The sequence below is a fragment of the Panthera onca genome, chromosome E1 (genome assembly GCF_046562875.1).
Source record: "Panthera onca isolate mPanOnc1 chromosome E1, mPanOnc1 haplotype 2, whole genome shotgun sequence".
NCBI classification, from domain to species: Eukaryota; Metazoa; Chordata; class Mammalia; order Carnivora; family Felidae; genus Panthera; species Panthera onca.
The window spans coordinates 277425-303583 of record NC_138352.1 but is presented as its reverse complement, the minus strand read 5'-3'; the positions used below and the strand labels follow the sequence as shown (position 1 = coordinate 303583).

Here is a 26159-nt window from a genome sequence, read left to right as displayed (position 1 = left end):
TGCTTTCTAAAGCCTTAAATGAAGGCAAGGATTCAGATTTTTAAAAAGTCACTATAAGCTTTTTTTCCAAAAATTTAACTTACCTCAAAGTAATCACTAATCTTATGTCCCCTAGGAGTGCCTTTCCCTGAAAACGAAACCAAAGTAAGTATAGTTTTTTCAACAACATACGTAAACCATCATTCACTAAAACGTACTATGCATTCACTAACTGCGTATGTCATCATCAATTCAAGTACTGGCTTTACTTTTAACAAATAAGCCAAATTACCTGTATCCTAAGAACAGAGACAGTTTCCTCCATCTAATAAAAGCCTTAATAAGCAGTGAAAGGAAGACTTTTTCTCAGCTTGCTTTCCTTTAAGATTTGCTAATCTTTCTTTTATAATATGGTAAGAAAACCTAGGCCACAGCTATGAATCAAAATAAAACAAATGTACAGTCCATGCCCTCAATCAAGAGAACAAAAAATTCAAAACAAACTCATCAGGACTAAAGGGTTTTATGCTAGGCCACAAAAAACTTTATGTGACCATGTCGCTTTGGGACAATTTTCTGCCCCCTGCCCAAAAGTAAAAAATAATTTGTAGATAAAAAAATAAGAAAAATGCAAAAAAGACTGTGACTTCCATTCCTCAGAGGGGGTGGAGGTGACGAAGCAAACCATTTATTCCCTCTTTAATTACACAAAGATATTCGGCATCATAACCCATCATATTTATAGATTTAGCCCACTGGGTGCCAATGCTCAACTGAATTGCCACAGGAGAGCAGGTACAAAGGACAGCCATGTAAATGAAACCATTTCTGGCTACCAATTATTAACAAATCACTGAGCTAATGCAAGACATGGTTACAACACCAATGTAACCTCTTTTCTGTATAATACACGCTTAGTCTGAAGAAAAACCTGTGGTGAGAAGATCGTTAACTTACAACAGGGAAAACGAGGGTCCCCAAAGAACTGACACTTTTGGCAAGTGTGTATCAAATGGCGAGTCTATAATAAACAGCCTGATATTCCCTTAAGGTACACAAATCTCCTTTGTTAGGAATCCCTGTGTAGGAACTAATTATTTCGTGTGAGTTGGAAATTCTAAGTATCTAACTTCCAAGAATTTAGTATTTTTATTGGTATGAAATTATTAATACCTTGGCTAGTTTCATATGGTTCAGCTTTTCTTTTCCGGTTTCGCTGGTCATTCTGTTTTTTCTCAGGAGTCTGTTAAATACCATATACATCACAATTAGCATTTTGTTAACTTTTTCACAGTATGAGGGTAGGTACAAAATATCAAACTTATAAGAAGATAGAAGGCAAGTCCTAAATCAGAATCCTGGAGTTATGCAGTGCTACCTTTCAACCCAGACTGAGGGTGTGGGAATGTGTAGTCTCACAGTGAATGTGGCCTCTTACCTCTACTTCTTTATCACTCAAGGACCCCACGCTGCACAAGCTCTGATTGGAAGACTCACTATTGAGTGGCCCCTGGAAAGAGAGGAAAAAAAAAAAAAAGGAATCAAAAGAAACTAATTTAAGATGACAGCAACACTGAAGAAGCCTGCCAATTTTGATGTCTGAAGTCAAAGAAGTCAAGAATTAACTACAGTACCCGTAAAAGCCAACTTGAAAAGAACTCCATCAACTATACGATGGTGCCCTCACATTAAAATTCTCTAGGCTCAGTCGGTAAACCATGCAACTCTTGATCCTGGGGTTGTAGGTTTAAGCCCCATGATGTAGGGTGTAGGGATTGCTTAAAAATAAAATCTTTAAGTGTCCAACTCTCGATTTGACTCAGGTCATGATCACAGTTCAGGAGTTTGAGCCCTGCGAGGGGCTGTGCACTAACAGCTCAGAGCCTGCTTGGGATTCTCTCTCTCCCTCTCTCTCTGCCCCTCCCCCATTCCTGCTCACTCTTTCTCGCTCGTGCTCTCTCTCTCAAAAATAAATACATAAACATTTAAAAATACCAACTCTGTAATCATGTGCAAATTTTCCCTTCTAGAGTACTTCTGCACGCAGTGAATTCATTTTTTAAGGAAAATAAGCAAGGGAAATCCATTCTCTTGCCCTTCTGTATCATACAGGCATCATCTGAAAGTTGATATGTTAAGGAGGATGTTAAGAGTTTCTTACAAAGAATGGTCAGAGACTAGAATATGAAGGAACTGCTTTTCTGAGTCAGGCTTTAAGGAGGCATGACCACTAGCTCAAAAACCAAAGTTACAAGAGACTGACTTCCACCCTAATGGTATGAGGGGCTCTGCTGGCCCGCTCCTCAGTGAAACTGGTGAAAATTATTTAAAAAACAAACAAACAAACAAAAAAAACCCCATCATTCAAAGCCTCTGGAAATAGTCCCTAAGGGGAAACAGTAAATGAAGAAAATAATCATTCAATAAAATCTATGAAAATTTAGGCTCAAAGGTCAAAGTCTGAGGAATTTGAACCCAGACCACTCCCACTCCTCCCCTCTCCCATGTCAGCAATGTTCCCGTTCTTGCACCGGCCAAGAACACATGGCTCCTTCTTCCCCCCGCTCTCAGTCCAAGAGCTTTCTTCTCTAAGGAGCTGGACTGTCCCCAGGCCCCTGCTGCTGACACTAAGTCCCAGGCAAGTACATCAAAAGCAGGGGCTCCCCCGTGTGCAACCCCCACTTGCAGAACAGAAGCTATACCTCAGGCGTGGCACACTGAGCATAGTGGGACCCCAAGAGCTCTTCCGTCCCGCTCATGAGATGATGGTGGCTCCACATCCGGATAGGCTGCTGCATGCACTTCCCTCCCACCTTACTCCCATCCTCCACCAGCTCCAGCACTCAGCTCCCAGATCCAGAATGTCACTCACAGAAAAGATTGCCATCATCCCCATCCCCAAGTCCAGGAACCTGACTCAAATACTCTGCCTCAGGAGAAAGGCAGGAACACTTAGTACCAAATCTCTTCCCAAAAGACTTGACTTCATTCCCATGGACGAGTTTAAGCCTAAGAGTATTCTCAAGAACAGTGGAAGCTGTGGTAAAAGAAAGGCAAACAGAAGATCTGTGGGTGAAATGAAGATACGGCTTAGATTGTAGGCCAGCTAGTTTGCAGAAGAGAACCAGGGAATAAGACACCTGGGAGAAGTCCTCCTGGGGTCAGAACAAACAGCAAACACTGACCTCAGAAACTCTTCCTTCCAAGGAGCCCCAATTTGATCTGATTAGTTTGTAGAGGAATTTAAGCCTCAGGGCACTGTTGAAAACAAGAGAGCAATCCGGGCAATTAGTGGAGTTTTAACAGCTGGGTTGGTCAGGGAACGAAAGCTCTGTTAGTACCAGTCATCCCAGGGTGACTGTAGGCATACTTAAAGCTGTGTCTCCCCAAAGTCACCACCAGAGGCTTGACACTGGATGAACAGTGGATAGAAAAGACGTCACTAAAATAATCTAACCAGTCGCTAAACAAATAAACAAGCAAACAACAATAATAAGTCCATCAGGGCACCTGGGTGGGTCAGTCAGTTAAGCATGACTTCAGCTCAGGTCCCGATCTCATGGTTCGTGAGTTCAAGCCCCGCACTGGGCTCTCTGCTGTCAGCATGAGCCTACTTGGAGCCTCTGTCCCCCTCTCACCCTGCCTCTCCCCCACTCATTCTCGGTCTTTCTCTGTCAAAAATAAATAAACTTAAAAAAAAAAAAAAAGTAAGAGCTTCTCTTTAAAAACAAAACAATAACAAGTTCAAGACTGGGATGAGAACTCAGTACCCAGAGTTGGTACAATACGTCATCTAAAATGACCAGTTTCCAACAAAAAATCATGAGGCATGCAAAGAAATACAAAAATATGACCCATATACCAGGACGAAAAAATGGCAGACTAAAGAAACTACCTGTGAGAGTGACTAGATATTGGATTTAACAGAAAAATATTCAGAACAGCCATATAAGTATGTTCACAGAGCCAAAGGAAACCACAATTAAAGAAAAAAAGTGTGAATGTCAATGTTGTATTAAACAGCGAATATCAATAGAAACAAAGAAATATATATTTTTTTAAAAAGGGGAATTATGGAGCTGAAAACCACAATAATGGAAATAAAAAAATGCACTAGAGAGGCTCAAGAGTAGAAATTAAGTGACAGAAGAAATCATTAGCAAATGTGAAGATAGATCAATAGAAATTATGCAAGCTGAAAACCAGAGAGAAAATAGAAGAAAAATAAACAGCTTCAGAGAAACGTGGGAAAATGTTAAGTATGCCACAATGCACATAATTGAGGTGAGAGAGACAGAGAGAGACAGAGAGACAGAGAGAGAGAGAGAGAGAGAGAGGGAGGGAGGGAGGGAGAGGTGAGCAGGAAAGAAACAGAAAAACATATCCAAAGAAATAATGGCTGAAAATTTCTCAAATTTACTGAAAAGCAACAACTTATTCATCCAAGAAGCTTAATGAATTCCAAGCATGATAAACACAAAGAGACCCACAAACAGGCACATCACAGGAAAAATGCTCAAAGGCAAAGACAGGAGAAAATCTTCTGAAAGAAAAATTTTTTATAGTTTATTTATTTGGAGAGTCTGTGTGGTTCAGTCAGTTAAGCGTCCAACTCTTGGTTTCAGCTCAGGTCATGATCTATCTCATGGCTTTGTAGGTTCGAGCAGGCAGTGCCAGCTTGGGATATTGTCTCTCTCTCTCTCTCTCTCTCTCTCCCTCTCCCTCTCCCTCCCCTGCTCATGCTATCTCTGTCTCTCTAAAAAAAAAAAAAAAGGAAAGAAAAAAGACAAAGACAAAAATCTTAAAAATAAAGAAATTAATTAAAGTTCATTTATCTATTTTAGACAGTGAGAGAGAGGGAGAGAACATGCGCATGTGGGGCAGAGAGAGAGGGAAACAGAGAATCCCAAGCAGGTTCCATGCTGTGTCAGTGCAGAGTCTGACTCGGGGCTCGAACCCACCAAGTGTGAGCCAAAATCAAGAGTTGGATGTTTAACCAACGGAGCCACCCAGGCACACACACCCCCCCCCTTTTTTTTGATGTTTGTTTATTTTTGAGAGGGAGAGAGAGAGACAGAGTGTGAGCAGGGGAGGGGCAGAGAGAGGGAGACAGAATCTGAGGCAGGATCCAGGCTCTGAGCGGTCAACACAGGGCTCGACCTCACAAGCAGTGAGATCATGACCTGAGGTGAAGCCAGATGCTTAACTGACTGAGCCACCCAGGCGCCCCCTCTTTTTTTTTTTAAAGTTTATTTATTTTTGAGACAGAGACAGAGATCATGCGTGTGAGTGGGGTAGAGGCGTTGAGAGAGGGAGCAAAAGAATCCCAAGCAGGGCTAGACCCCATTTACAACCCCACAAACAATCACCTGAACCGGAATCAAGAGTCAGACCGCTAACCTACTAAGCCACCCAGGAACCCCCTCAGGAGAAAGTCTTAAAAAGCAGAAATATAATGCATCACTTACAAGGGAATCCCAATAAGATTAACAGCTGACTTCAGAGCAAAAACAATTTAAAAAGGGGCAAAAGATCTGAACAGACATTTCTCCAAAGACTATATACAAATGGTCAATAAACACATGAAAAGAAGTTCAACACCATTAGCTCACGGGAAATACAAATCATAACCAAAATGAGACACCATTTCAGACCTACTAGAATGGCTAGACTAAAAAAGAAGTAAGGGGGGTGCCTGGGTGGTTCAGTGAGTTAAGCATCCGACTTCAGCTCAGGTCATGATCTCAAGGTTCATGAGTTCAACCCCCGTGTCGGGCTCTGTGCTGACAGCTCAGAGCCTGGAGTCTGCTTTGGATTCTGTGTCTCCCTCTCTCTCTCTGCCCCTCTCCAGCTCACTTGCTCGCTCTCTCTCTCTCTCTCTCTCTCTCAAAAATAAGTAAACATTAAAAAAAAAAGTAAGAAAATGCTGGCAATGAGCACTGAGATATGCACAGAATTGTTGAATCACTGTATTATCCACCTTAAATTAATATAACACTATATGCTAATTATACTTGATTTACAAAAAAAGTGCTGGCAAGAATGTGGAGAAACTATGTTCTCACCAGAAATATATTGCTGGTGGGAACATAAAATGGTGCAGTTGCTTTCAAAAACAGGCAGCTCCTCAAACAATTAAACATAATTACTGTATGACCCAGAATGCTACTCCTAGGTATATAAGGAAAAGAAACGAATATGCACAAAAATTTGGACACAAATGTACAGCATCATTATTCACAAAAGACATTTAATGTCCAATTGATGAATGGATAAACAAAATTCCATACAATGGAACGGAATGGTATGTAACTGTGAATATACTAAAAAAGCAATGGATTGCATATTTTAAAAGGGGTAAATTGTACTGTATATGAATTATATCTCAATAAAACTATTAAAAACCAATAGTCACTAGGCTTACTATCAAAAATAATTTGCATTCTTACTAGGGTGTATCAAGTATTCCTTTCGCCATATTCTTAACACACTTACTTTAATAAACACACTACAACAGAGAGCTTCACAGTGAGATACTTGGGAAGCTGCGAAAATAATAAAGTGAAACTAGGGAGAAGAAACAAAATCAAATCATGTATTCCTAGTGACATAACTCAGCAAAAGACTTATTCCTACAATGGTATAGAGTTCCATGATGTTTTGAATGAGACAAAAAGGAGTTTTATTTACACAAAAATTCTACAATAATTCTTTTTAAATGTTTGTTTATTTTTGAGAGAGCAAGTAGGGGGGAACAGAGAGAGAGGGAGACACAGAATCCGAAGCAGGCTCCAAGCTCCGAGCTATCAGCACAGAGCCCCACGCAGGACTCGAACTCATGAACCACGAGATCATGACCTAAGCTGAAGTCGGACGCTTAACCGACTGAACCACCCGGGCGCCCCTAATTTTTTTTTTTTTAACATGTATTTATTTTTGAAAGAGAGAGACAGAACATCAGTGGGGGAGGGGCAGAAAGAGAGGGAGACACAGAATCTGTAGCAGGTTCCAGGCTCCGAGCTGTCAGCACAGGGCCCAACGCGGGGCTCGAACCCACGAATCATGAGTTTATCACCTGAGCTGAAGTTAGACGCTTAACTGACTGAGCCACCCAGGCGCCCCAAGAATTCTACAATAATTTAAACTGAACATTCCTATGCCCAAATTTTCAAAATATTCTGTTCATGAATTACCTTTATTGTAACCATTATGAAGCATTTTTTTTCCTTTGGATAGTAATAAAACCACACATCGTATTTTAACTATACACTTGACTCACCAAATATCCCTCACTTTCAAGAGGAAATGGCAAATGTGATACAGAGAACAGAGAACTGAACAGTCTACTTTTTACTCGGAATTACTGATAATGAAATACACTGACAAGTGTACCTAACAGTGATGCACACTGTTGTGTTTGAAATGCTGTGTGTGAGGCACAAGGCTTCTTATGGTTCTCTGTGCCTAACCAGAAGAAAAAAGGATTAAGAATTATTTAATCCTCCCTTTTGCTGTCCTTTTCTGAAGCACAGCATCCCAAATTATTATAAAATCATTAGATTAAATTAGATTAGCAGGGATAAATGACATATATTCCCTGTTCTAAGGCAGCTTACTGTCTAGTAAAAGAGCTAAATAAAAGCTTTTAGGCAAACTGAATGTTATCTTTCAAAAATGCCACTATCACTAAAAAACAAACAAAAATGGCAGGAAAAACTCAACTAAACTAAAAGAGGATAAGAAGGTATGAGTAAATTAAATATATGATCCTTGATCTGACCCTGAATATTGAAACAAATCAAAACCAGCTATAAAGGGCATTATTGAGACAAAGGCAGAAACTGAATATGGACTATAAAGTGCTTTTACAAATTGGTCTATTATTATCAGTTCCTCAACTGAAATTTTTCCATTGGATGCATCTTTTTTTTTTTTAAACGTTTTATTTATTTTTGAGAGAGAGAGAGAGAGACAGAGCATGAACAGGGGAGGGTCAGAGAGAGGGAGACACAGAATCTGAAACAGGCTCCAGGCTCTGAGCTGTCAGCACAGAGCCCGACGCGGGGCTCGAACTCACGGACCGCGAGATCATGACCTGAGCGGAAGTCGGCCGCTTAACCGACTGAGCCACCCAGGCGCCCCTGGATGCATCTTTTTAATAGAGTGCTTTGTACGTTTTGTATGAGTTCATGTCCAGCTTTCCGAGCGTCTTCTACATTTCAGGGGTCAGGGGCAGTCCCAAAAACAGTTTAATGTCTGCCTCTGCCAATGCCCTATACTATTCATCAGTTCCAAACACATTTATTTATACATTAGTCATCCTGACCAAGATTTCCACACAAGGTTGAAGTTCCCATTTCTTGCAGGTGGCTTTTAATTATTTTTTTTTTAAGTAACCTCTACACCCCAACATGGGGCTCAAACTAAGGATCTCGAGACCTAGAGTCGTATCTTCTACCAACTGAGCCAGCCAGGTGCCCCACTTCTTGAAGGTGGCTTTTAACAGCCACAAACCTAATATAAGTAGCTCACTTCTGTCCTATGTCTTGGACCAGTGGGCCGTTTTACCAGTCCTAGCTCACAGAGAAGCTTTCCAATTCCCAGCTTTATACAGTTCCAGTTCAGACCTCTGGACTCAATTACCACCCCCAGGGGTAAATTAAACCCGAAAGCAGAAAAGCTTAGGGGCCATCAAGTTTAACTCCCATTCACCACTGTGACCATGTCATATATTTGAAGCTCTAACAACTGGGACTTAATTTTTCCAATTTCTCTTACACTGCTGACATTCAGGAATTATATAATTTTCATATATTTCATTAAATCACTTAACTGAATTGTTATTCTTTCTAATCATCTGTTAGTTTGTTCCTTTGGTTTACTTGTCCAGATACAAAATCACAGCATTTTTAAGTAATAAGTTTATATCTTCCTTTCCACAATTTGTATCTCTTACTTGTTTCACATTTTACTGTACTGAATAAAAAACAGAAATACAAAGCATAGAGAGAACACAGTTCTTTTCTTTTTCAAGGTAAGTCCTCTAGTGCTTTACCATTAAAAGCTGTATTAAGACCTCAAATAGCACTTTCCAGCCAGGGCCTGGCAGAATGGCTCCCGCAAAGCAGGGAGAAGAAGAAGGGCCATTCTGCCATCATCAAGGTAGTGACCAGACAACGTACCATCAACATTTACAAGTGCACCCAAGGAGTGGCTTTCAAGAAGAGTGCCCCTTGCACACTCAAAGAGACCCAGAAATTTGCCATATAGGAGATAGGAACTCCAGATGTGCGCACCGACACCAGGCTCGACAAAGCTGTCTGCATCAAAGAAATAAAGAATGTTCCACCCCATATGCGCGTATGGTTATCCAGAAAACGTAACAAGGATGAAGATTCACCAAACAAGCTCTATACGTTGGCTACCTATGTATCTATCACGGTCACTACTTTCAAAAATGTACAGTTAATGTGGATGAGAACTAATCACTGATTGTCAAATAAAGGTATAAAACTGCAAAAACAGAGAGACAAACAAAAACAAAAAAACCAAAAAAACCCTCAAATAGCCAAAACAATCTTGTAAAAGAACAAAGTTGGAGGTCTCCCACTTTCTGATTTCAAAGCTTCCTATAATACTATAGTAATCAAAACAGTATGGCACTGGCATAAACACAAGATAGAGACAAAATGGAATAAAGCAGAAACCTAGAAATAAACTTTCACATATATGGTCAAATGGTTTGTTGGGGGGTTTTTTATTCCAATTTTTTCTTTGATTTTTTTTTTTCAGTTTTATTGAGATTTAATCGACACACAGCTCTGTATGAGTTTAAGATGTACTGCATAAGAAGGGTGATTTGATAGAGGGGCGCCTGGGTGGCTCAGTCGGCTAAGCATCCAAGTGTGGCTCAGGTGATGATCCCGCAGTTTGCGGATTCAAGCCCCACATCGGGCTCTGTGCTGACAGCTCAGGGACTGGAGCCTGCTTTGGATTCTGTGTATCCCTCTCTCTCTGCGCCTCCCCTGCTTGTGCTGTCTCTTTTTCAAAAATAAATAAACATTAAACAAATTTTTTTTAAAAAATTTTTTAATGTTTTTACTTATTTTTGAAGGAGAGAGAGAGACAGAGCATGAGCGGGGAAGGAGCAGAGAGAGAGGGAGACACAGAATCAGAAGCAGGCTCCAGGCTCTAAGCTGTCAGCACAGAGCCCGATGCGGGGCTCAAACCCACAAACTGCGAGATCATGACCTAAGCCGAAGCCAGATGCTCGACTGACTGAGCCACCCAGGCACCCCCCAAAAAAAATTTTTTTAAAGTATGACTTGACATAGAAGATTTTCAACAAGAATGCCAAGACCATTCAACAGCGAAAAGGACACTCTTGTCAACAAATGGTGTTAGGAAAACCGGAAATCCATATGCAAAAGAATGAAGTTGGACCCTTATCTTACATCACATACAGGAATTAACTCAAAATCGAGGACTCCAAAAGCATAGGCAACCAAAAACAAACAAACAAACAAACAAACAAACAAACAAACAAACAAAAGATAAAGTGGACTACACCAAAATTAAAATCCTCTGTGCATCAAAAAACATGATTGGGGCTCGTGGGTGTCTCAGTCGGTTAAGCGTCCGACTTTGGCTCAGGTCATAGGAGGTCGATCCCCACATTGGGCTCTGGGCTGACAGCTCAGAGTCTGCAGCCTGCTTTGGATTCTGTGTCTCCCTCTTTCTCTGCTCCTCCACCACTAGTGTTCTCTCTCTCTCAAAAACAAATAAACATAAATGACCAACAGGGGCACCTGGGGGGCTCAGTTGGTTAAGCAGCCAACTTTGGCTCAGGTCTCACAGTTGATCTCACAGTTGGTTCGTTAGTTCGAGCCCCACGTAGGGTTCTGTGCTGACAGCTCGGAGGCTGAAGCCTGCTTTGCATTCCGTGTCTTGGTCTCTCTGTCATTCCCATACTCACTCTGTCTCTCTCTCTCTCAAAAATGATAAACACTTAAAAAAAATTTTAAAACAACAACAAAAAAAACCCAAACACATGATCAACAGAGTGAAAAGGGAATCCACAGGAGAAAATATTTGTGAACCATATAGTCTATGATAAGGAGCTAATATCCAGAATATACAAAGAATTCCCACAAATCAACAAAAACACAATAACCTGATTAAAAACTGGGCAGGGGCACCTGGCTGGCTCAGTTGGTAGAGCATGCAACTCGTGATCCCAGGGTCATGAGTTCAAGCCCAATGTTCGGGGTAGAGTTTACTTTAAAAAATAAATACATAAATAAATGGAGCGCCTGGGTGGCTCAGTCGGTTAAGCGTCTGACTTCGGCTCAGGTCATGATCTCATGGTTCGTGAGTTCAGGCCCCGCGTCGGGCTCTGTGCTGACAGCTCAGGGCCTGGAGCCTGCTTCTGATTCTGTGTCTCCCTCCCCTCAGCTCCTCTCCTGCTCACACTCTGTCTCTCTCTCAAAAAAATAAAGATTAAAGAAAAAAAATGTTTTTAATAAAAAAAAAGGGCAAAGGACTTGAACAGACATTTCCTCAAAGATATACAAAAGGAAAAGGGCCAGCCAACAAGCACATGGAGAGATGCAACATCACTAATCATTAGGGAAATGCAAATCAAAATTACAGGAGATACCTTAACACCTCATACCTGTTAGGATGGCTACTATCCAAAAAAGGAAAGTAACGAGCACTAGCAAGGATGTGGAGAAATCGGAACCCTGGTGCACTGTTAGTTGGGATGTAAAATGGTAAATTTTATATGTATTTTACCACAATCAAAGCTTTTTTAAAAAAAAAAAACTATTGTTTTTTAAATTAGGAAGTTCGGACGGCTACTAAGTTCATCCAAATACTTTCTTAAAAGTTATTACTTATTTGCTATTGTAATAATAGTCAACACTTACGTAGCGCTTCTTTGGGCTGGCTGGGCATTCTATATTAGCACATTTCATTCTCACAACTTAAAAATAGACCACACAAATATGTCCCAACTAATTTTTGACAAAGTCACAAAAACACTTTGATAGCCTTTGCAACAAATTGGTGCTGCAGCAACTAGACACCCATAGGCCAAATTGTGAACCTTGACTTAAACCTTATACTTTATTTTAAAAATTAGCTCAGGCATCAACTGTGTGGCTCAGCTGGTCAAGCATCTCTTGACTTCGGCTCAGGTCATGATCTCAGTTTGTGAGTTTGAGCCCCACCTCAGGCTCTGTGCTGACAGCACGGAGCCTGCTTGGGATTCTGACTCCCTGGCTCTCTACCCCTCCCCTGCTTGCTGTCTCTTTTTCAAAATAAAAAATAATAATTTAAAAATTAAAAAAATTAAAAATTAACTCAAACAGGGACATCTGGGCGGCTGAGTCAGTGAAGCATCTGACTCTTGATTTCAGCTCAGGTTCGTGAGCTCGAGCCCTATGCCAGGCTCTGTGCTCACAGCGTAGAGACTGCTTGGGATTCTCTCTCTCTCCCTCTCTCTCTCTACCCCTGCCCTCATGCTTGGGCATGCTCTCTCTCTCTCTCAAAATAAATAGACTAAAAAAAAAAATTAACTCAAACAGAATCAATAACTTAAATATAAAACAAAACCATAAAATATTTAGGGGGAAAAAAAGGGAGAAAATCTTCACAACACAGGAGTAGGTGAAGAGGTCTTAGACATGACACCAAAATCTTGATCTATAAAAAGAAAAATTAATAAATGGAACCTCATCAAAATCAAAAACTTTTACTCAGCAAAGGACCTTGTAGGAGGAAGACACAAATCATAGACTAAAAGAAAAGATTTGCAAACCACGTATCTGGCAAAGGACTTAAAATTAAACTGTATAAAAAACTCAAAACTCAATAAATTTTCTAATCCAATTAGTAAACTGGCAAAAGACATGAACAGACATTTCACTGACAAGGATATATAGACCAATAAGCATGAGAAAGATGTTCGACATCATTAGCCATTAGGGAAATACAAATTCAAACCACAATAAAATTTCCTTATATACCTTTCAGAATGCCAGAATGAAATATAGTGACAAACTAAATGCTGGCAAGTATACAGAAAAACTGAATCACTCATACGTTGCTGGTGAGAATGTAAAAAGATGCAGCCAATTTGGAAAATTGTTTGGCAATTTCTTTTAAAAGCTAAAAATGTACGTAACACAAATCATATCCCAGCAATAGTACTACTGGACATTTGTTCCAGAGAAATAAGGTTCACGTAAAAACCTACATACAAATGTTCACAGTGATTTTATTCATTATAGCCAAAACCTGGAAACAAACCAAATGTCCTTCAATGGGTAAAAGTCAAACAAACTGGGACATCCACACCATGGAATACTACTCAGTAATAAAAAGGAATGAGCTATTTATATATGCAACAATCCGGATGGACTTCAAGGAAACTATGCCAAGTCAAAAAACCCAATCTCAAAAGGATACATACCACATGATTCCATTTTTATATTATACATATAACATATATGTACGTATGTCTTGAAATAATCTATAGAGATAGAAACATTAGCAGTTGTCAGGAGTTATGGTGTCAAAAGAGGAGGTGTGGGTGGCTACAAAAGGAGTCGCAAGAGAGCCTTATAGTGAAGGAGCAGTTCTGCACCTTGATTGTGGGTACAAGAAGCTTACACAAGTGATCAAAGTGCACAGATGCACACACACACACACACACACACACACACACACACAAACACTAATGGTGCTCGTATAATGTGAAATCTGAGTGAGTTGTGTGGATTTTACCAATATCGATTGCCTGATTTTAATACTATACTGTAATTATGCGAGATGGTTACATTAGGGAAGGAAAAATGCATGACACTTCCCAATACCTTTTTTGCAATTCCCTTTGAATCTGTAATTATTCTGAAATAAAAAGGGTTTTAGGTTTTATGTATTATTTACTTGCTATAGGTAAGTAATAATACTTAGGTAGCGGTTGCTACATAGGCAAGGCATTCTATATTAGCACATTTAATCCTCGTTAACAACCCGTTAAGGACTCGACTGTGTCCTTATTAAATTTATGTTGAAGCCCTAACCCTCAGGACATCAGAATGTATTTGTTTCTTTTCTTAAACAAATATATTTTTAAATATTTATTTTTGAGACAGAGAGAGAGAGATGGAGCATGAGCGGGGGATGGGCAGAAGGAGAGGGAGACACAGAATCCGAAGTAGGCTCCAGGCTCCAAGCCGTCAGCACAGAGCCCAACGTGGGGCTCGAACTCATGAACCACAAAACCATGAACTGAGCCACACAGGCGCCCCCATCAGAATGTATTTGGAGATAGGGCCTTTAAAGGAAGTAATTAAGTTAAAATGGGATTGTGAGGGTGGACCCTAATCCAAGACGACTGATGGCCTCATAAGGGGGAAATCAGGACACAGAGATACCAGACATGCATATGCACAGAGAGGAAAGATCGTATGAAGACACAGCGAGAAGGTGGCCATCTGCAAGCCAAGGAGGGAAAGCCTCAGAAAAAAACCCCAACCCAGCTAACACCTTGGTCTTAGACTTCCAGCCTCCAGAGTATTGAGAAAATGCATTTTTGTTCTTTAAACCACGCAGTCTGTTATGGCAGCCCTAGCAAACTAAGGGCTGCACAGTCTTATAAGAGAGTTGCTATGATTACTCTCATCTACAGATGAAGAAACTATAAGAAAACTTAGTAAACTCCCTAAAATCACACAGCTGGTAAGAAGCAGAGCCAGGATCCAGACCTAAGCAATGTGGCGTCAAAATATGTGACTTTGAGCTATACTGACTCTAGAGACATTAATCAATTTTTTAAGTGTTTGTTTATTTTTGTGAGAGAGCACACATGAGCAGGGAAGAGGCAGAGAGTCCCAAGCAGGCTCCGTCCCCCTAACACAGAGCCCGATGTGGGGCTCCAACCCGTGAACTGTGAGATCATGACCTGAGCTGAAATCAAGAGTTGCAAGCTTAAGACTGAGCCACCCAGGCACCCCAAAATATATTTTTAATATAACATCCTTGTCAGGGCACCTGGGTGACTCACTCAGTTAAGCGTCCAACTTCGGCTCAGGATCATAAATGAGATAAGGCTATATTTTTAATTCCTCAATGTTGTCAAATTTTGCTATTGGTGTTTATTATTTCTGTGTTATTATTAGATAGATCTAGTCCTTGAAAAATTAGGAGAGAGCACCAGTAAATAGGGAGCGGATTTCTGCCTCCTTCAAAGAACAGGACAGGGAGGAGGAGATCATTTCATAATCTTGACTTCTCCTAGGTAATAGAGGAGACTATCCTGATTTTTACATCTTACTTTGTGAACATGAATTCCTACTGAGTAAAATCATCTACTTCACTAAGACTTTTAAATGAACAGGCTATAACCAACAGCGTCCATTTCCAGGTTTTTTTACTTTGTAGGTCCTCAGTATCTTTTTTTATACCCAATTTACTCCCTCAGTTTTTCCTGTTTCCCAATTTTCCAACTCTGGATTAACTGCTAGTCTTCTGTTTTGCAGTGTACTTATTTCTTCTTGTATTTTTATTATTTTGTTCTTTTTTTTCCCTAAAACCTTAAGTTGTGATGGCAAATTCATACTCTTCTATGTTAAGTATGCCTTTTTCCACATGAGATAAATTTAATAACTACATAGTATTTTTTCATTTATTTTTTAAGTAAAATAGTCTGTCACTTGTTATTTGATACACAATAGCTATTTAGAAGAACGCTTACCAACATCCAAGTCACTGGGCAGAGGAAACTGTCCCTTCAAAGAGTCCTCTCAGGCTCAAAAAGAAGCTAGAAAGAATTTTTTTAATAATGTATGATAGTAAGACTCCTTAGCAAAAGCCCCATTTTCTATGCCAACATTTCAACTATTTACCCTGTCTCCTGCTACTGATCATTTTTTCATAAGTAAAAAAACCAATGACAGTTTAAGAAATTGACAAAAAATCCATTTTTTTTTTTGTTTGTTTAAAGAAAAGTATGGTTTTCAAAAACAAAACACATTTCTAATATACTTAAAATGCACTTGGGTGGTGGGGGGGAGGCTTAAAAAAGTACTTTAGTCACAAGCCAAAAAAAAAAGTGGATAAATGATAAACCCTTGAAAAAAGGTTGACAACCACCTTTAGCACATGAATGACGCCCGTATGAACAGAAGAAAAACTTGTAGAAGTAGGGGCCAAAGGTTAATCTTTTCACTCCTGTAAAAGCTTAAAATGTCAACATTTGTTGAGTTTTTAAAGTTTTCATTTCCTCCTGAGACTAAATTGGCATCTTAAAAGGAATTGAGAACAGCAGACAAAACTTGATTAAGTATAGAGGAGCACAGCTGACGACAGGGTCAAACTACCTGATGTAGTGAAGATACTCCATTAGTCTATATCTAACGGAAATTAAAACTAAGGGTCTCCACACTTGTAGTAGCCCCGCCTTTTCACACCATAGCCGAGTCAAGTCAGCAATCAGAGCAGTCTAACTCCCAGAGACCTCTGGCACTGGCTAATTGATCAGTGTTCTCAGCAGTGAAATAGATGAGAAGTCTTATTAATCCTCCTGATCTGTATGAGCAGAAGAGTCTAGGTCAAGTGAACAAAAGCATAACCTCAATCGTTAAAAACACAGAGCCACAACCCTTCAGTCAATCTCAAGATTTGAGTCAGTTTATAGGCCCAGAACCAGTGAATGGGGGGGGGGGGGGGGTCTCCTTGAGGAAGACAACCAAAAATTTACACTTTTAATCTTTCTCTTCCAGGCTTTCCCCAAAAGGACTACACCTTTTACCAAGGCGACCGCCTGGGGGAAAATGAAATCATCAACGACATTTTGAGGATTATTAGACACTGGCTCTGAACAGATACTAATTCCAGAAAACTCAAAACATCACTGTGGTCCACCAGTCAGAAGAGGGGCTGATGGAGGTCAGGTGATCACAATACAGTTTTAGCTCAGGCCCACCTAACAGTGGGTCATGAACACTGATGTGGTTATTTCTCCAGTTTCAGAATGCATAATTATAATACACATACTCAGCAACTGGCAGAACCCCCTTACTTCCAGAATGTTCCCAATTGAGCAGGGAGTACGGTACCTTTAAACTTATAAAATCATTTTCAGCAACACTCTCCTAAAGAAAAAAAATGTGTAAAGAACAAAAACAATTTGACTTATTTAAAACCTGGCAGCACCATCTCAATCCATTCCAATATAACTTTTATTGGTAACTGAGGTAGCTTTTTTACTATGATAATCAGTCACGATTCCAAGTGAAGCTATCTACTTATCCTAGAAAACCCGAAAAAATGTTCAAATGAATCAAGTGGTTTAACTCTAATAATAACAGTAGCAAACATACTTGGGTGGCATAGGTATAAGGAAGTTCATTTTTTACTTCCATTTAATTTTGAGCAAAGGGGGGTGATTTTATTGTCTATCTGAAATATAATGTTGTATGACAATTACACCTCATTTAAAAAAGCCTTCATTAAGAATACACTTATGAGGGGCGCCTGGGTGGCTCAGTCGGTTGAGCGTCCGACTTCGGCTCAGGTCATGATCTCGCGGTCTGTGAGTTCGAGCCCCGCGTCGGGCTCTGTGCTGACCGCTCAGAGCCTGGAGCCCGTTTCAGATTCTGTGTCTCCCCCTCTCTCTCTGCCCCTCCCCTGTTATGCTCTGTCTCTCTATGTCTCAAAAATAAATAAACGTTTAAAAAAATTAAAAAAAAAGAATACACTTATGATGAGCACTGAGTAATACAGAATTTCTGAATCACTATATTGTACACCTGAAACTAATATAACACTGTATGCTAACTATACTGAAATTAAAATTAAAAACTGAAAAAATCAACCTCCCCCCAAACAAACAAAAAATCAGATTAACTGAAATTTACAGTGAATATACCAGGCCAAAACAACAACAAAAACACACCTTCAACCAAAAAAACCAAAAACAAAAAACCCAAACACACACACACACACACAGAGATTTTAAATGATTTTTGTTTTAGTAAGTAAACAAAAATGTATTACACTGTCAAAAAAATCCTTAATTGATATTAATGATTTTTTGTAACATTTCAGTCATGCCAAACTCTAACCATGTAATTTAATAATATCGATTTCCAGACAACAAGCAAGCCCAACAATAAGAAAAACAAGAAATCTTTTAACTGTCTTCTCTCCTGGAAACCTGCCTATAAAAGTCTACATAATTCACTCAAGATTTGATGCACATAATCAAAACAGATAATAACGTGTCAGCAAGGATACGGAGAAAGCTTAACCCTCACACACTGCAGGCAGGAATATAAAATAGGGCAGCCATACTGGAAAAGTCTGGCAGTTCCTCAAATAGTCAGACTAATGACTAAAATAAGAGATCTTTAGGGGCGCCTGGGTGGCTCAGTCATCTCATTGTTAGTGAGATTGAGCCCTGCCTCAGACTCTGAGCTAACAGCACAGAGCGCGCTTGAGATTCTCCCTCCTCTCTCTGCCCCACCCCAGCTCATGCACAGGCACACACGCGCGCTCGCTCTCGCGCTCTCTCTCTCTCCCCCTCCCAAAATAAAAAAAATTTTTTTTTTTTACAAAAGAGATCTTTTGAGTTTTACGTTAGCTCCAGCCTTTAACAAAGTATCTCTTAACCATAAGATCCAGCAATTCCACCACTAAGAATACAGCCAAGAGAAATAAATACATGTACACACAGAAATATGTACATGAATATTCACAGCACCATTATTCATAATAGCCAAAAAATGGGGGAAAAAACCCAGATGTCCATCAACTGAAGAATGGATAAACAAAATGTGGTATATCCATACGATGGAATATTATTTGGCAATAAAAAGAAGTTCTGATACAGGCTATAACATAAATGAACCTTGAAAATATGATGCTAAATGAAAGAAGCCACTCACAAAGGACCACATATTGTATGATTCTATTTATACGAAATGTTCAGAATATGCAAATCTATGGAAACAAAAAGTGGACTGGTAGTTGCCTAGAACTGAGAGGGGAGGGGGTTTGGGGGGTGACATCTCCGCTGTCAGCGAGGAGCCTGCTTCGGATCTTCTGTCTCCCTCTCTGCTCCTTCCCTGCTCCTGAGTGTGCACATGTGCGAGTTCTCTCTCTGTCTCTCTCTCTGTCTCTGTCTCTCTCTCACTCCCCCCATCAAAAGTAAACAAACATAAGAAAAAAAGAGAGTGAAAGAAAGAACAATCATCCAAACTAGGTCTATGTAGCAACATCTAAATGGCAGATCTCAAAATCATCTGCTGAGTGAAAAATAGGCAAGTTGCAGAACAGCAATGATAGTTGGATTCAATTTCTGTAAAAATCACAAAAATCAGTAATGTGTTTTCTATGCAAAAATACGTATGCAAGTGGATAAGTACAATACTTTAAAAATCTAGGGGCGCCCAGGTGGCTCAGTTGGTTAAGCATCCGACTTTGGCTCAGGTCATGATCTCACGGTTCATGGGTTTGAGCACCACATCAGGCTCTGTGCTGACAGCTCAGCCTGGAGCCTGTTTCGGATTCTGTGTTTCCCTCTCTCTCTGCCCCTCTCCTGTTCGCCTTCTGTCTCTCTCTCAAAAATAAACAAACATTAAAAAAAATTTTTTAAGTCTAGACGGATACATCTCAAACTTTTCAGAGCAATTACAGTTACATCATTGTAAAAGTATGCATGCACTCCTTATATAATTAAAAATCAATAAAAACTAATTGTAAGGGAAAGGAATATGACTTCAACACATGTAGAAGCAAGTCATACGGACTACTTACTATGTATTTCACTAGAAAGCTTATATTTTAGCTTCAGTCTTTCTCCTTATGCTTAGAAACTCCTTTACAGATTAAAAACTACAAATTCAATATTTACAAATAGAAAAGAGGAGTTCTGTACAAAATTCTGGGGGCATATTCACAGTGAAGACAACACAGAAGAAATGGTCATAAGAAAAACAAAGATCAACATAATCTAGATTCAAAATATGCAAGAAGTACAAAACCGTGAAAAAAGTTTGATGATCAGTAAGTTTAAGTTCCTGGCTTTTACTGTTTTGAGGAGATCATTAATTAATCTGTAAGAAACAAACCTATGCCATCTCTTACAGGAAACTATCACAAAATTTCTATTGCAGAGCCCAATATATTGGTACAATCATAGGAGTCAGTAGTCTAAATTCCAGTTCTGCCATTTAATGATTGTGGTACAACCTTTGGCAAGTCAACTGCTCTGAGCCTCAATTTACTCATCTGTAAAGAGCCAGGCAGACCGAAACCAAAAAGTCAGACATCACTAATGCACTCTCTGCCCCTTCAAAAGCTAGAATGTAACACAGTAATTTTAAGTTTATATAATCAATGACTTGGGGCACCTGGGTGGTTCACTCAGTTAAGCATCTGACTTTGGCTCAGGTCATGATCTCACAGTTTGTGAGTCTGAGCCTTGCATGGGGCTCTCAGCTGTCAGCACGGAGCCTGCTTAGGATCCTGGGTCTCCTGCTCTCTGCCCCTCCCCCACTTGCATGCTCTCTCCCTCAAAAATAAAACAAACATTTAAAAAAAATATAAAATAAAAAATAGATTCAAACTTAGAACCGTTAAGTGCATTTCCTGAATGGGAAAGAATGAGATGGCTCAGGAGTGTGACCAATAGAAAAATTACTGAGAACGGCTGGTACCAACAGTTTAAAATCAGACAGGTGTGGGAATCAGTGAACCAGTGTATGAAACTGGGCAAATCACTGATATGATATATGAGCTCTGTGATATATGAGCTCTTTTCATCCATGATAAAAAGAGGGAAAAACACCCACCTTAGGGATAGTAAAAGGATTAACTAAAATAATACTATATACTGGGGAAGGAAGAAAACGCCTCTTCTATGAGGTGGTGCTCAATGAAGACTAGGCATTTCTTTCCCCTTGGGAATAGGGAGGCTATTCACAGACCATCTTTAACATGAAATTTTAACCAACCAACCAAACGAGTTTTGTCTTGTTTTTTCCCACATTGCTATCAGTTTTGCACAACTTAATGTGTATCTCAACAGCACAGAAAGGACTCATCGCTAGAAGGACAAAGATGCACATCCTTTTCTTTCTAAAAAACATTTTCCTTTTTTAAAATCATGGTAAGTGTACTCTTTAATCCTCATCCTCTATTTCCCCCATCTGCACCCACCTCCCCTCTGGTAACCATCAGTTTGTTCTTCCGAGTTAAGAGTCTGTTTCTTGGTTTATCTCTCTCTCTTTTTTTCCTTTGCTTGTTTGTCTTATTTTCTTAAATTCTACACAAGTGAGGTCATATGTTGTCTTTCTCTGATGGACTTATTTCACTTAGCATTATACTATATACTATTATACTAAAGAATGTTGCAATAAACATAGGAGTGCATGTATCCCTTTGAATTCGTGTTTTTATATTTTTGGGGTAAATATCCAGTAGTCCGATTCCTGGATCATAGGGTAGTTCTATTTTTAATTTCTTAAGGAACCTCCATACTGTTTTCCACAATGGCTGCACCAGTTTGCATTCCCACCAACAGTTCAAGAAGCCAAGCCAACCAGTTTTACTCACCCTATAAACTGTCAAGCGTGTATTACAACAAAACAGTTTGCCCACACAGAGACCAGATTATTCAACTAGTTGCAATATTTCAGATACAACCAAAAGGTAAAGACTTTGAACCATTCACCTAAATTAAAGCTGCAGCCCCTTCTCCCCCCGCCTGGCTCAGTTGGCTCAGCTGGCAGAGCATGGGTCTCAGGGTTGTGAGTTCAAGCCCCATGTGTTAGGTGTAGAGTTTACTTTAAAAATAGAAAGATAAGTAAAATTTAACAATGCTAAGCCAAAGCTGTAAATTCAGTGACCTAAATCCAGTTCTTCCTTCAATCTCCACTAGATTATAAACTCCATGAGGGCAGGAATTATCTTCTTTATTCACTACCATATACTACTATCCCCAGCACAGTATCTGTTACTTAATAGGTGTTTAATAAAGGCGGGCTCATGAACAAGTAAGCGTTCTATAACCCTTTGTATCTCGATGCCCTCACAATGAAATGAGAACACAAGGTAACTTCTATTACAAGGAACTGCAACAAATATTCTCTTCTGTTCTTGGGGAATGTTTTTATATTTATATTACTTGATGCTATTGTAAATGGTATTGCTTTTCAAATTTCAATTGCCAACTGTGCATTCCTAGTATGCAGAAATACAACTGATTTTCATAAATTGATCTTGTATCCTAAACTGAAACTCTAATAGCATTTTTATAGATTACTTAGAACTTTCTACATATGCAATCATGTCATTTATAAGACATCTAAAAAATAAACATAGTTTTACTTTTCCTTTCCAATCTGTAGGCTTATTCCTTTTATTTGCCTTAATACACAGCTAGGATCTTCAGAACAGGTTAAACAGAAGTGAGAATGAATATCCTTAACTTGTTCTGGACAATGGATGGAAAGCATTCAATCTTTTACCATGAAGTATGAGGGCCACTGCCAGTTCTTCACAAACGCCTTGGATCAGATTGAGGAGGCTCCTTTCTAGCAGTCCTCATTAGCTGAGAGCTTTTATCACAGATTAGTCAACTTTGTTTAAATGTTTTTCATGCATCTGTTACAAAGTCATTTGGCTTTTCTGCTTTTTTTTTTTTTTTTTTTTTATCAATATGGTGAATTACACTGACTTTTAATGTTAAATCAACCTTGTAATTGGGATTAAACCCAATAAGTCATGATGTATTACCCTTTACGTATGTGTGTGTATGTATATATATATATAGAGAGAGAGAGAGAGGTTCAATTTGCTAATACTTTTTAATGATTTTTGACTATACTTTCATGAGGGATGTTGAGCTACAGTTTTCTTTTTACCTCATGTCTTTGCCTGGTTTGATATCTAGATAATGCTGTCCTCATTAGAGTTTTCTGACATTTGTGAAATTTTTGTTACCATTTCTTCCTTAAATGTTTGATGGATACAATTTACCAATAAAGCCATGTGAGTCTGGACTTTTCTTTGTGGAAAGGTTTTTAATTACAAATCCATTTTTTAAAAATAAATATAGGGTTATTCAAATTTGCCTCTTTCATTTATTTCAGCTCTTTATTTCTTTCCTTCCACTTAGTTTGCTCTTTTTCTAGCTTCTGAAGGCAGAAGAAGCATGGGTTATTTAGACCTTTCTTTTGAACCTTTAAGTTTCCTCCTAAAAGCACTGCTTTAGCTGCATTCCACAAATTTAGATATACTGTGTTTTCATTTTCATTTAGTTCAAAATAGATTCTAATTTCCCTTGTGAATTCAAATTTAAAGTTTATTTAGAAGTATGTTATTTTTATTTAGAAGTATGTTATTTAACTTTTAAATATTTGGCAATTTTCCAGATATCTTTTTCTTTTTGATTTCTTTAATTCCATTGTAGTGAGAATACTCCTTATAATTTAAATCCTTTTAAATTTGTTGAAACATGTTTCATAGCCCAGCATAATCTATTTTCATAAATGTTCCTTGTGCACTTGAAAAGAATGTGGGCATGGTGTTCCAGAACTGTCAATTAGGTACAGTCCATTGATAGACATGTCCAAATCTTTTATATCCTTGATTTTTTTTTTTTTTTTTGCCTGCTTATTCTATCAATTATTGAGAGGATGTTGCAATTTTCAACTACAATTATGGATTTGTCAATTGCTGCTTTCAGTTGTCAGTTTTTGCTTTGCTCTATTACTGGATGCACAGACATTTTGGACTGCTGGGTCTTCCCAATGAATTGATCCTTTTTTCATTATGATATGTGCTTCATTATCCCTTACAATATTTTCTTTGTTCTGGAGACTCCTTTGTCTAATACAAACATAGCCACTCCAGCCTTCTTAGTGTTTATACAGTATTTTTTTCCATCCTTTTAATTATAAAGATACAGATTAAAAATAAAGTGGGTTTCTTTATAGACAGCATTTGGTGGGGCATATAACAGTGACCTAACCTGACATTCCCTTTTAACTGGAGTGCTAGACCTTTAACTATTTAATATCAATACATTTGTATTTAAATCTGCCATATTACTAATTTTTCTCCTATTTGTCACATCTTGGGGTTTTTTTCCCTTTCCCTTCCTTAAGATTGAGGTGGGGGTACCGGGGTGACTCAGACAGTTAAGCATCCAACTTCGGCTCAGGTCAGGATCTCGCAGTTTGTGAGTTCGAGCCCTGCGTCGGGCTCTATGCTGACAGCTCAGAGCCTGGAGCCTGTTTCAGATTCTGTGTCTCCCTCTCTCTCTCTACCCCTCCCCTGCTCAGGCTCTCCCTTTCTCTGTCTCAAAAATAAACATGAAAAAATAATAAAACAAACAAATAAATAAATTAAATAAAATAAAACATGGCCTCTCAAGGGAGTGAGGGAAGAACAACAAAAGACTGGGAATTAGTCAAGTCTCCGGCACAGTAACTCTCCATACAACATCCCTCTAATAACTACTTACATGCTCAAATACTTCTTTTTTTTTTTTTTTTTTTTTTTTTTTTAACATTTATTTATTTTTGGGACAGAGAGAGACAGAGCATGAACGGGGGAGGGGCAGAGAGAGAGGGAGACACAGAATCGGAAACAGGCTCCAGGCTCTGAGCCATCAGCCCAGAGCCTGACGCGGGGCTCGAACTCACGGACCGCGAGATCGTGACCTGGCTGAAGTCGGACGCTCAACCGACTGCGCCACCCAGGCGCCCCACTCAAATACTTCTTGTAAAAGACAAATATGTGTTCTAATTTGAGGTAACCAACTGCTATACAGTGTTTTTTAACCCTATTTTGGGTCACAAGACTGTTTAAGAATATATGAAAGCTGCAGAACCCTTACCTCCCAGAAGAGATACATCCATAAATATGTACAAATTTTACCTAAGATACATCCATAAATGTATACAAATTTTACCTACCATTTGACGAGGTTCAAGAACCCTAACACCTGTCCATGAACTCCTCTGCCATAACTGACTATGAAGAAACCAATGGTTTTATTCAGAGATACAGAACACTGACTGACTTAAAGACAGGTATCAAACTATATTCCTCCTCTCCACAGACAGGAATGTGGCTATAACTACTGAAATTACAAAGGCTCCTTTCCTTTGACCCAGCAATTCCACTTCTAGGGATTTATCCTGTAAACATATATAAACACATGTGAAATGCCATTATGTACAAGGCTATTCACTACAGCACTGCTTATATCAACAAAAGCTTGGGGTACCTGGGTGGTTCAGTCAGTTGGTAAGCATCCAACTCTTGATTTCAGCTCAGATCATGATCTTGCAGTTCCTGAGTTCGAGCTCTGCATCAGGAGCCTGCTTGGAATTCTCTCTGCCCCTCTCTCTGCCCCTTCCCAACTTGCGTGCTCTCTCTAAATAAATAAACTTCAAAAACAAATCTTGTCCATTTTAAATGTCCATCAACAGGAAACATGGTTCAGCTGTACAATGGAATTTAAGCAGCCTCTGGAAAAAGGTCTAGGAAGCTCTATGCATCCTATTATAAAACAACTTCTAAGATTTTAAGCACAAAAAGCAAAATATACAATAGTATATATAATATACTTGTCACTGTATTTTTAAAAATTGGAGGGGGTTGTAGCACCTGGGTGGCTTAGTTGGTTAAGCATCCAACTCTTGATTTTGGTTCAGGTCATGATCTCAGTTTGTGGGTTTGAGCTCCACAACAGGCTCTGAGCTGGCAGTACAGAGACTGCTTGGGATTCTCTTTCTCTCTCCCCCCTTCTCTGCTCATACTTGCTCTCTCTCAAAATAAATAAATAAACTTTAAAAAAAATGGAAGGGGCTAATATAGCAATGTATTTGCACATATATATATATACATATATATATACACATATACATATATATGTATATATATATACACATATATGTGTGTGTGTATATATGTATATATATACATATGTATATATGTGTATATATGTGTATATATACATATGTATATATGTATATATGTGTATATATACCCATACATATATACACACATATGTATGTATACACACATACATATACACATATGTATATATATATATATACATATACATATATACACACACATATGTATATATAAAA

At 39.0% G+C, this 26159-nt stretch overlaps 1 protein-coding gene across 9 annotated transcripts in view; it reads right to left on the bottom strand.

Annotated features, from left to right (window-relative positions):
* Positions 1 to 26159, bottom strand: part of TLK2 (tousled like kinase 2) — a 114269-nt gene that overhangs the window by 74225 nt on the left and 13885 nt on the right. For 7 of the 9 annotated variants that reach the window (XM_081791083.1, XM_081791084.1, XM_081791082.1 and 4 more), the window contains exons 3-5: positions 1418 to 1489; positions 1153 to 1222; positions 84 to 127 (exon numbers count right to left, since the gene is read on the bottom strand). The exons of 1 other annotated variant lie outside the window; for it this stretch is intronic. In XM_081791083.1, coding sequence (XP_081647209.1) covers positions 84 to 127; positions 1153 to 1222; positions 1418 to 1489 — 186 coding nt within the window. Of the gene's footprint in view, positions 1 to 83; positions 128 to 1152; positions 1223 to 1417; positions 1490 to 15742; positions 15809 to 26159 lie in introns of all 9 variants that reach the window. One more of the 9 variants, XM_078438324.2, reaches the window with a different exon arrangement.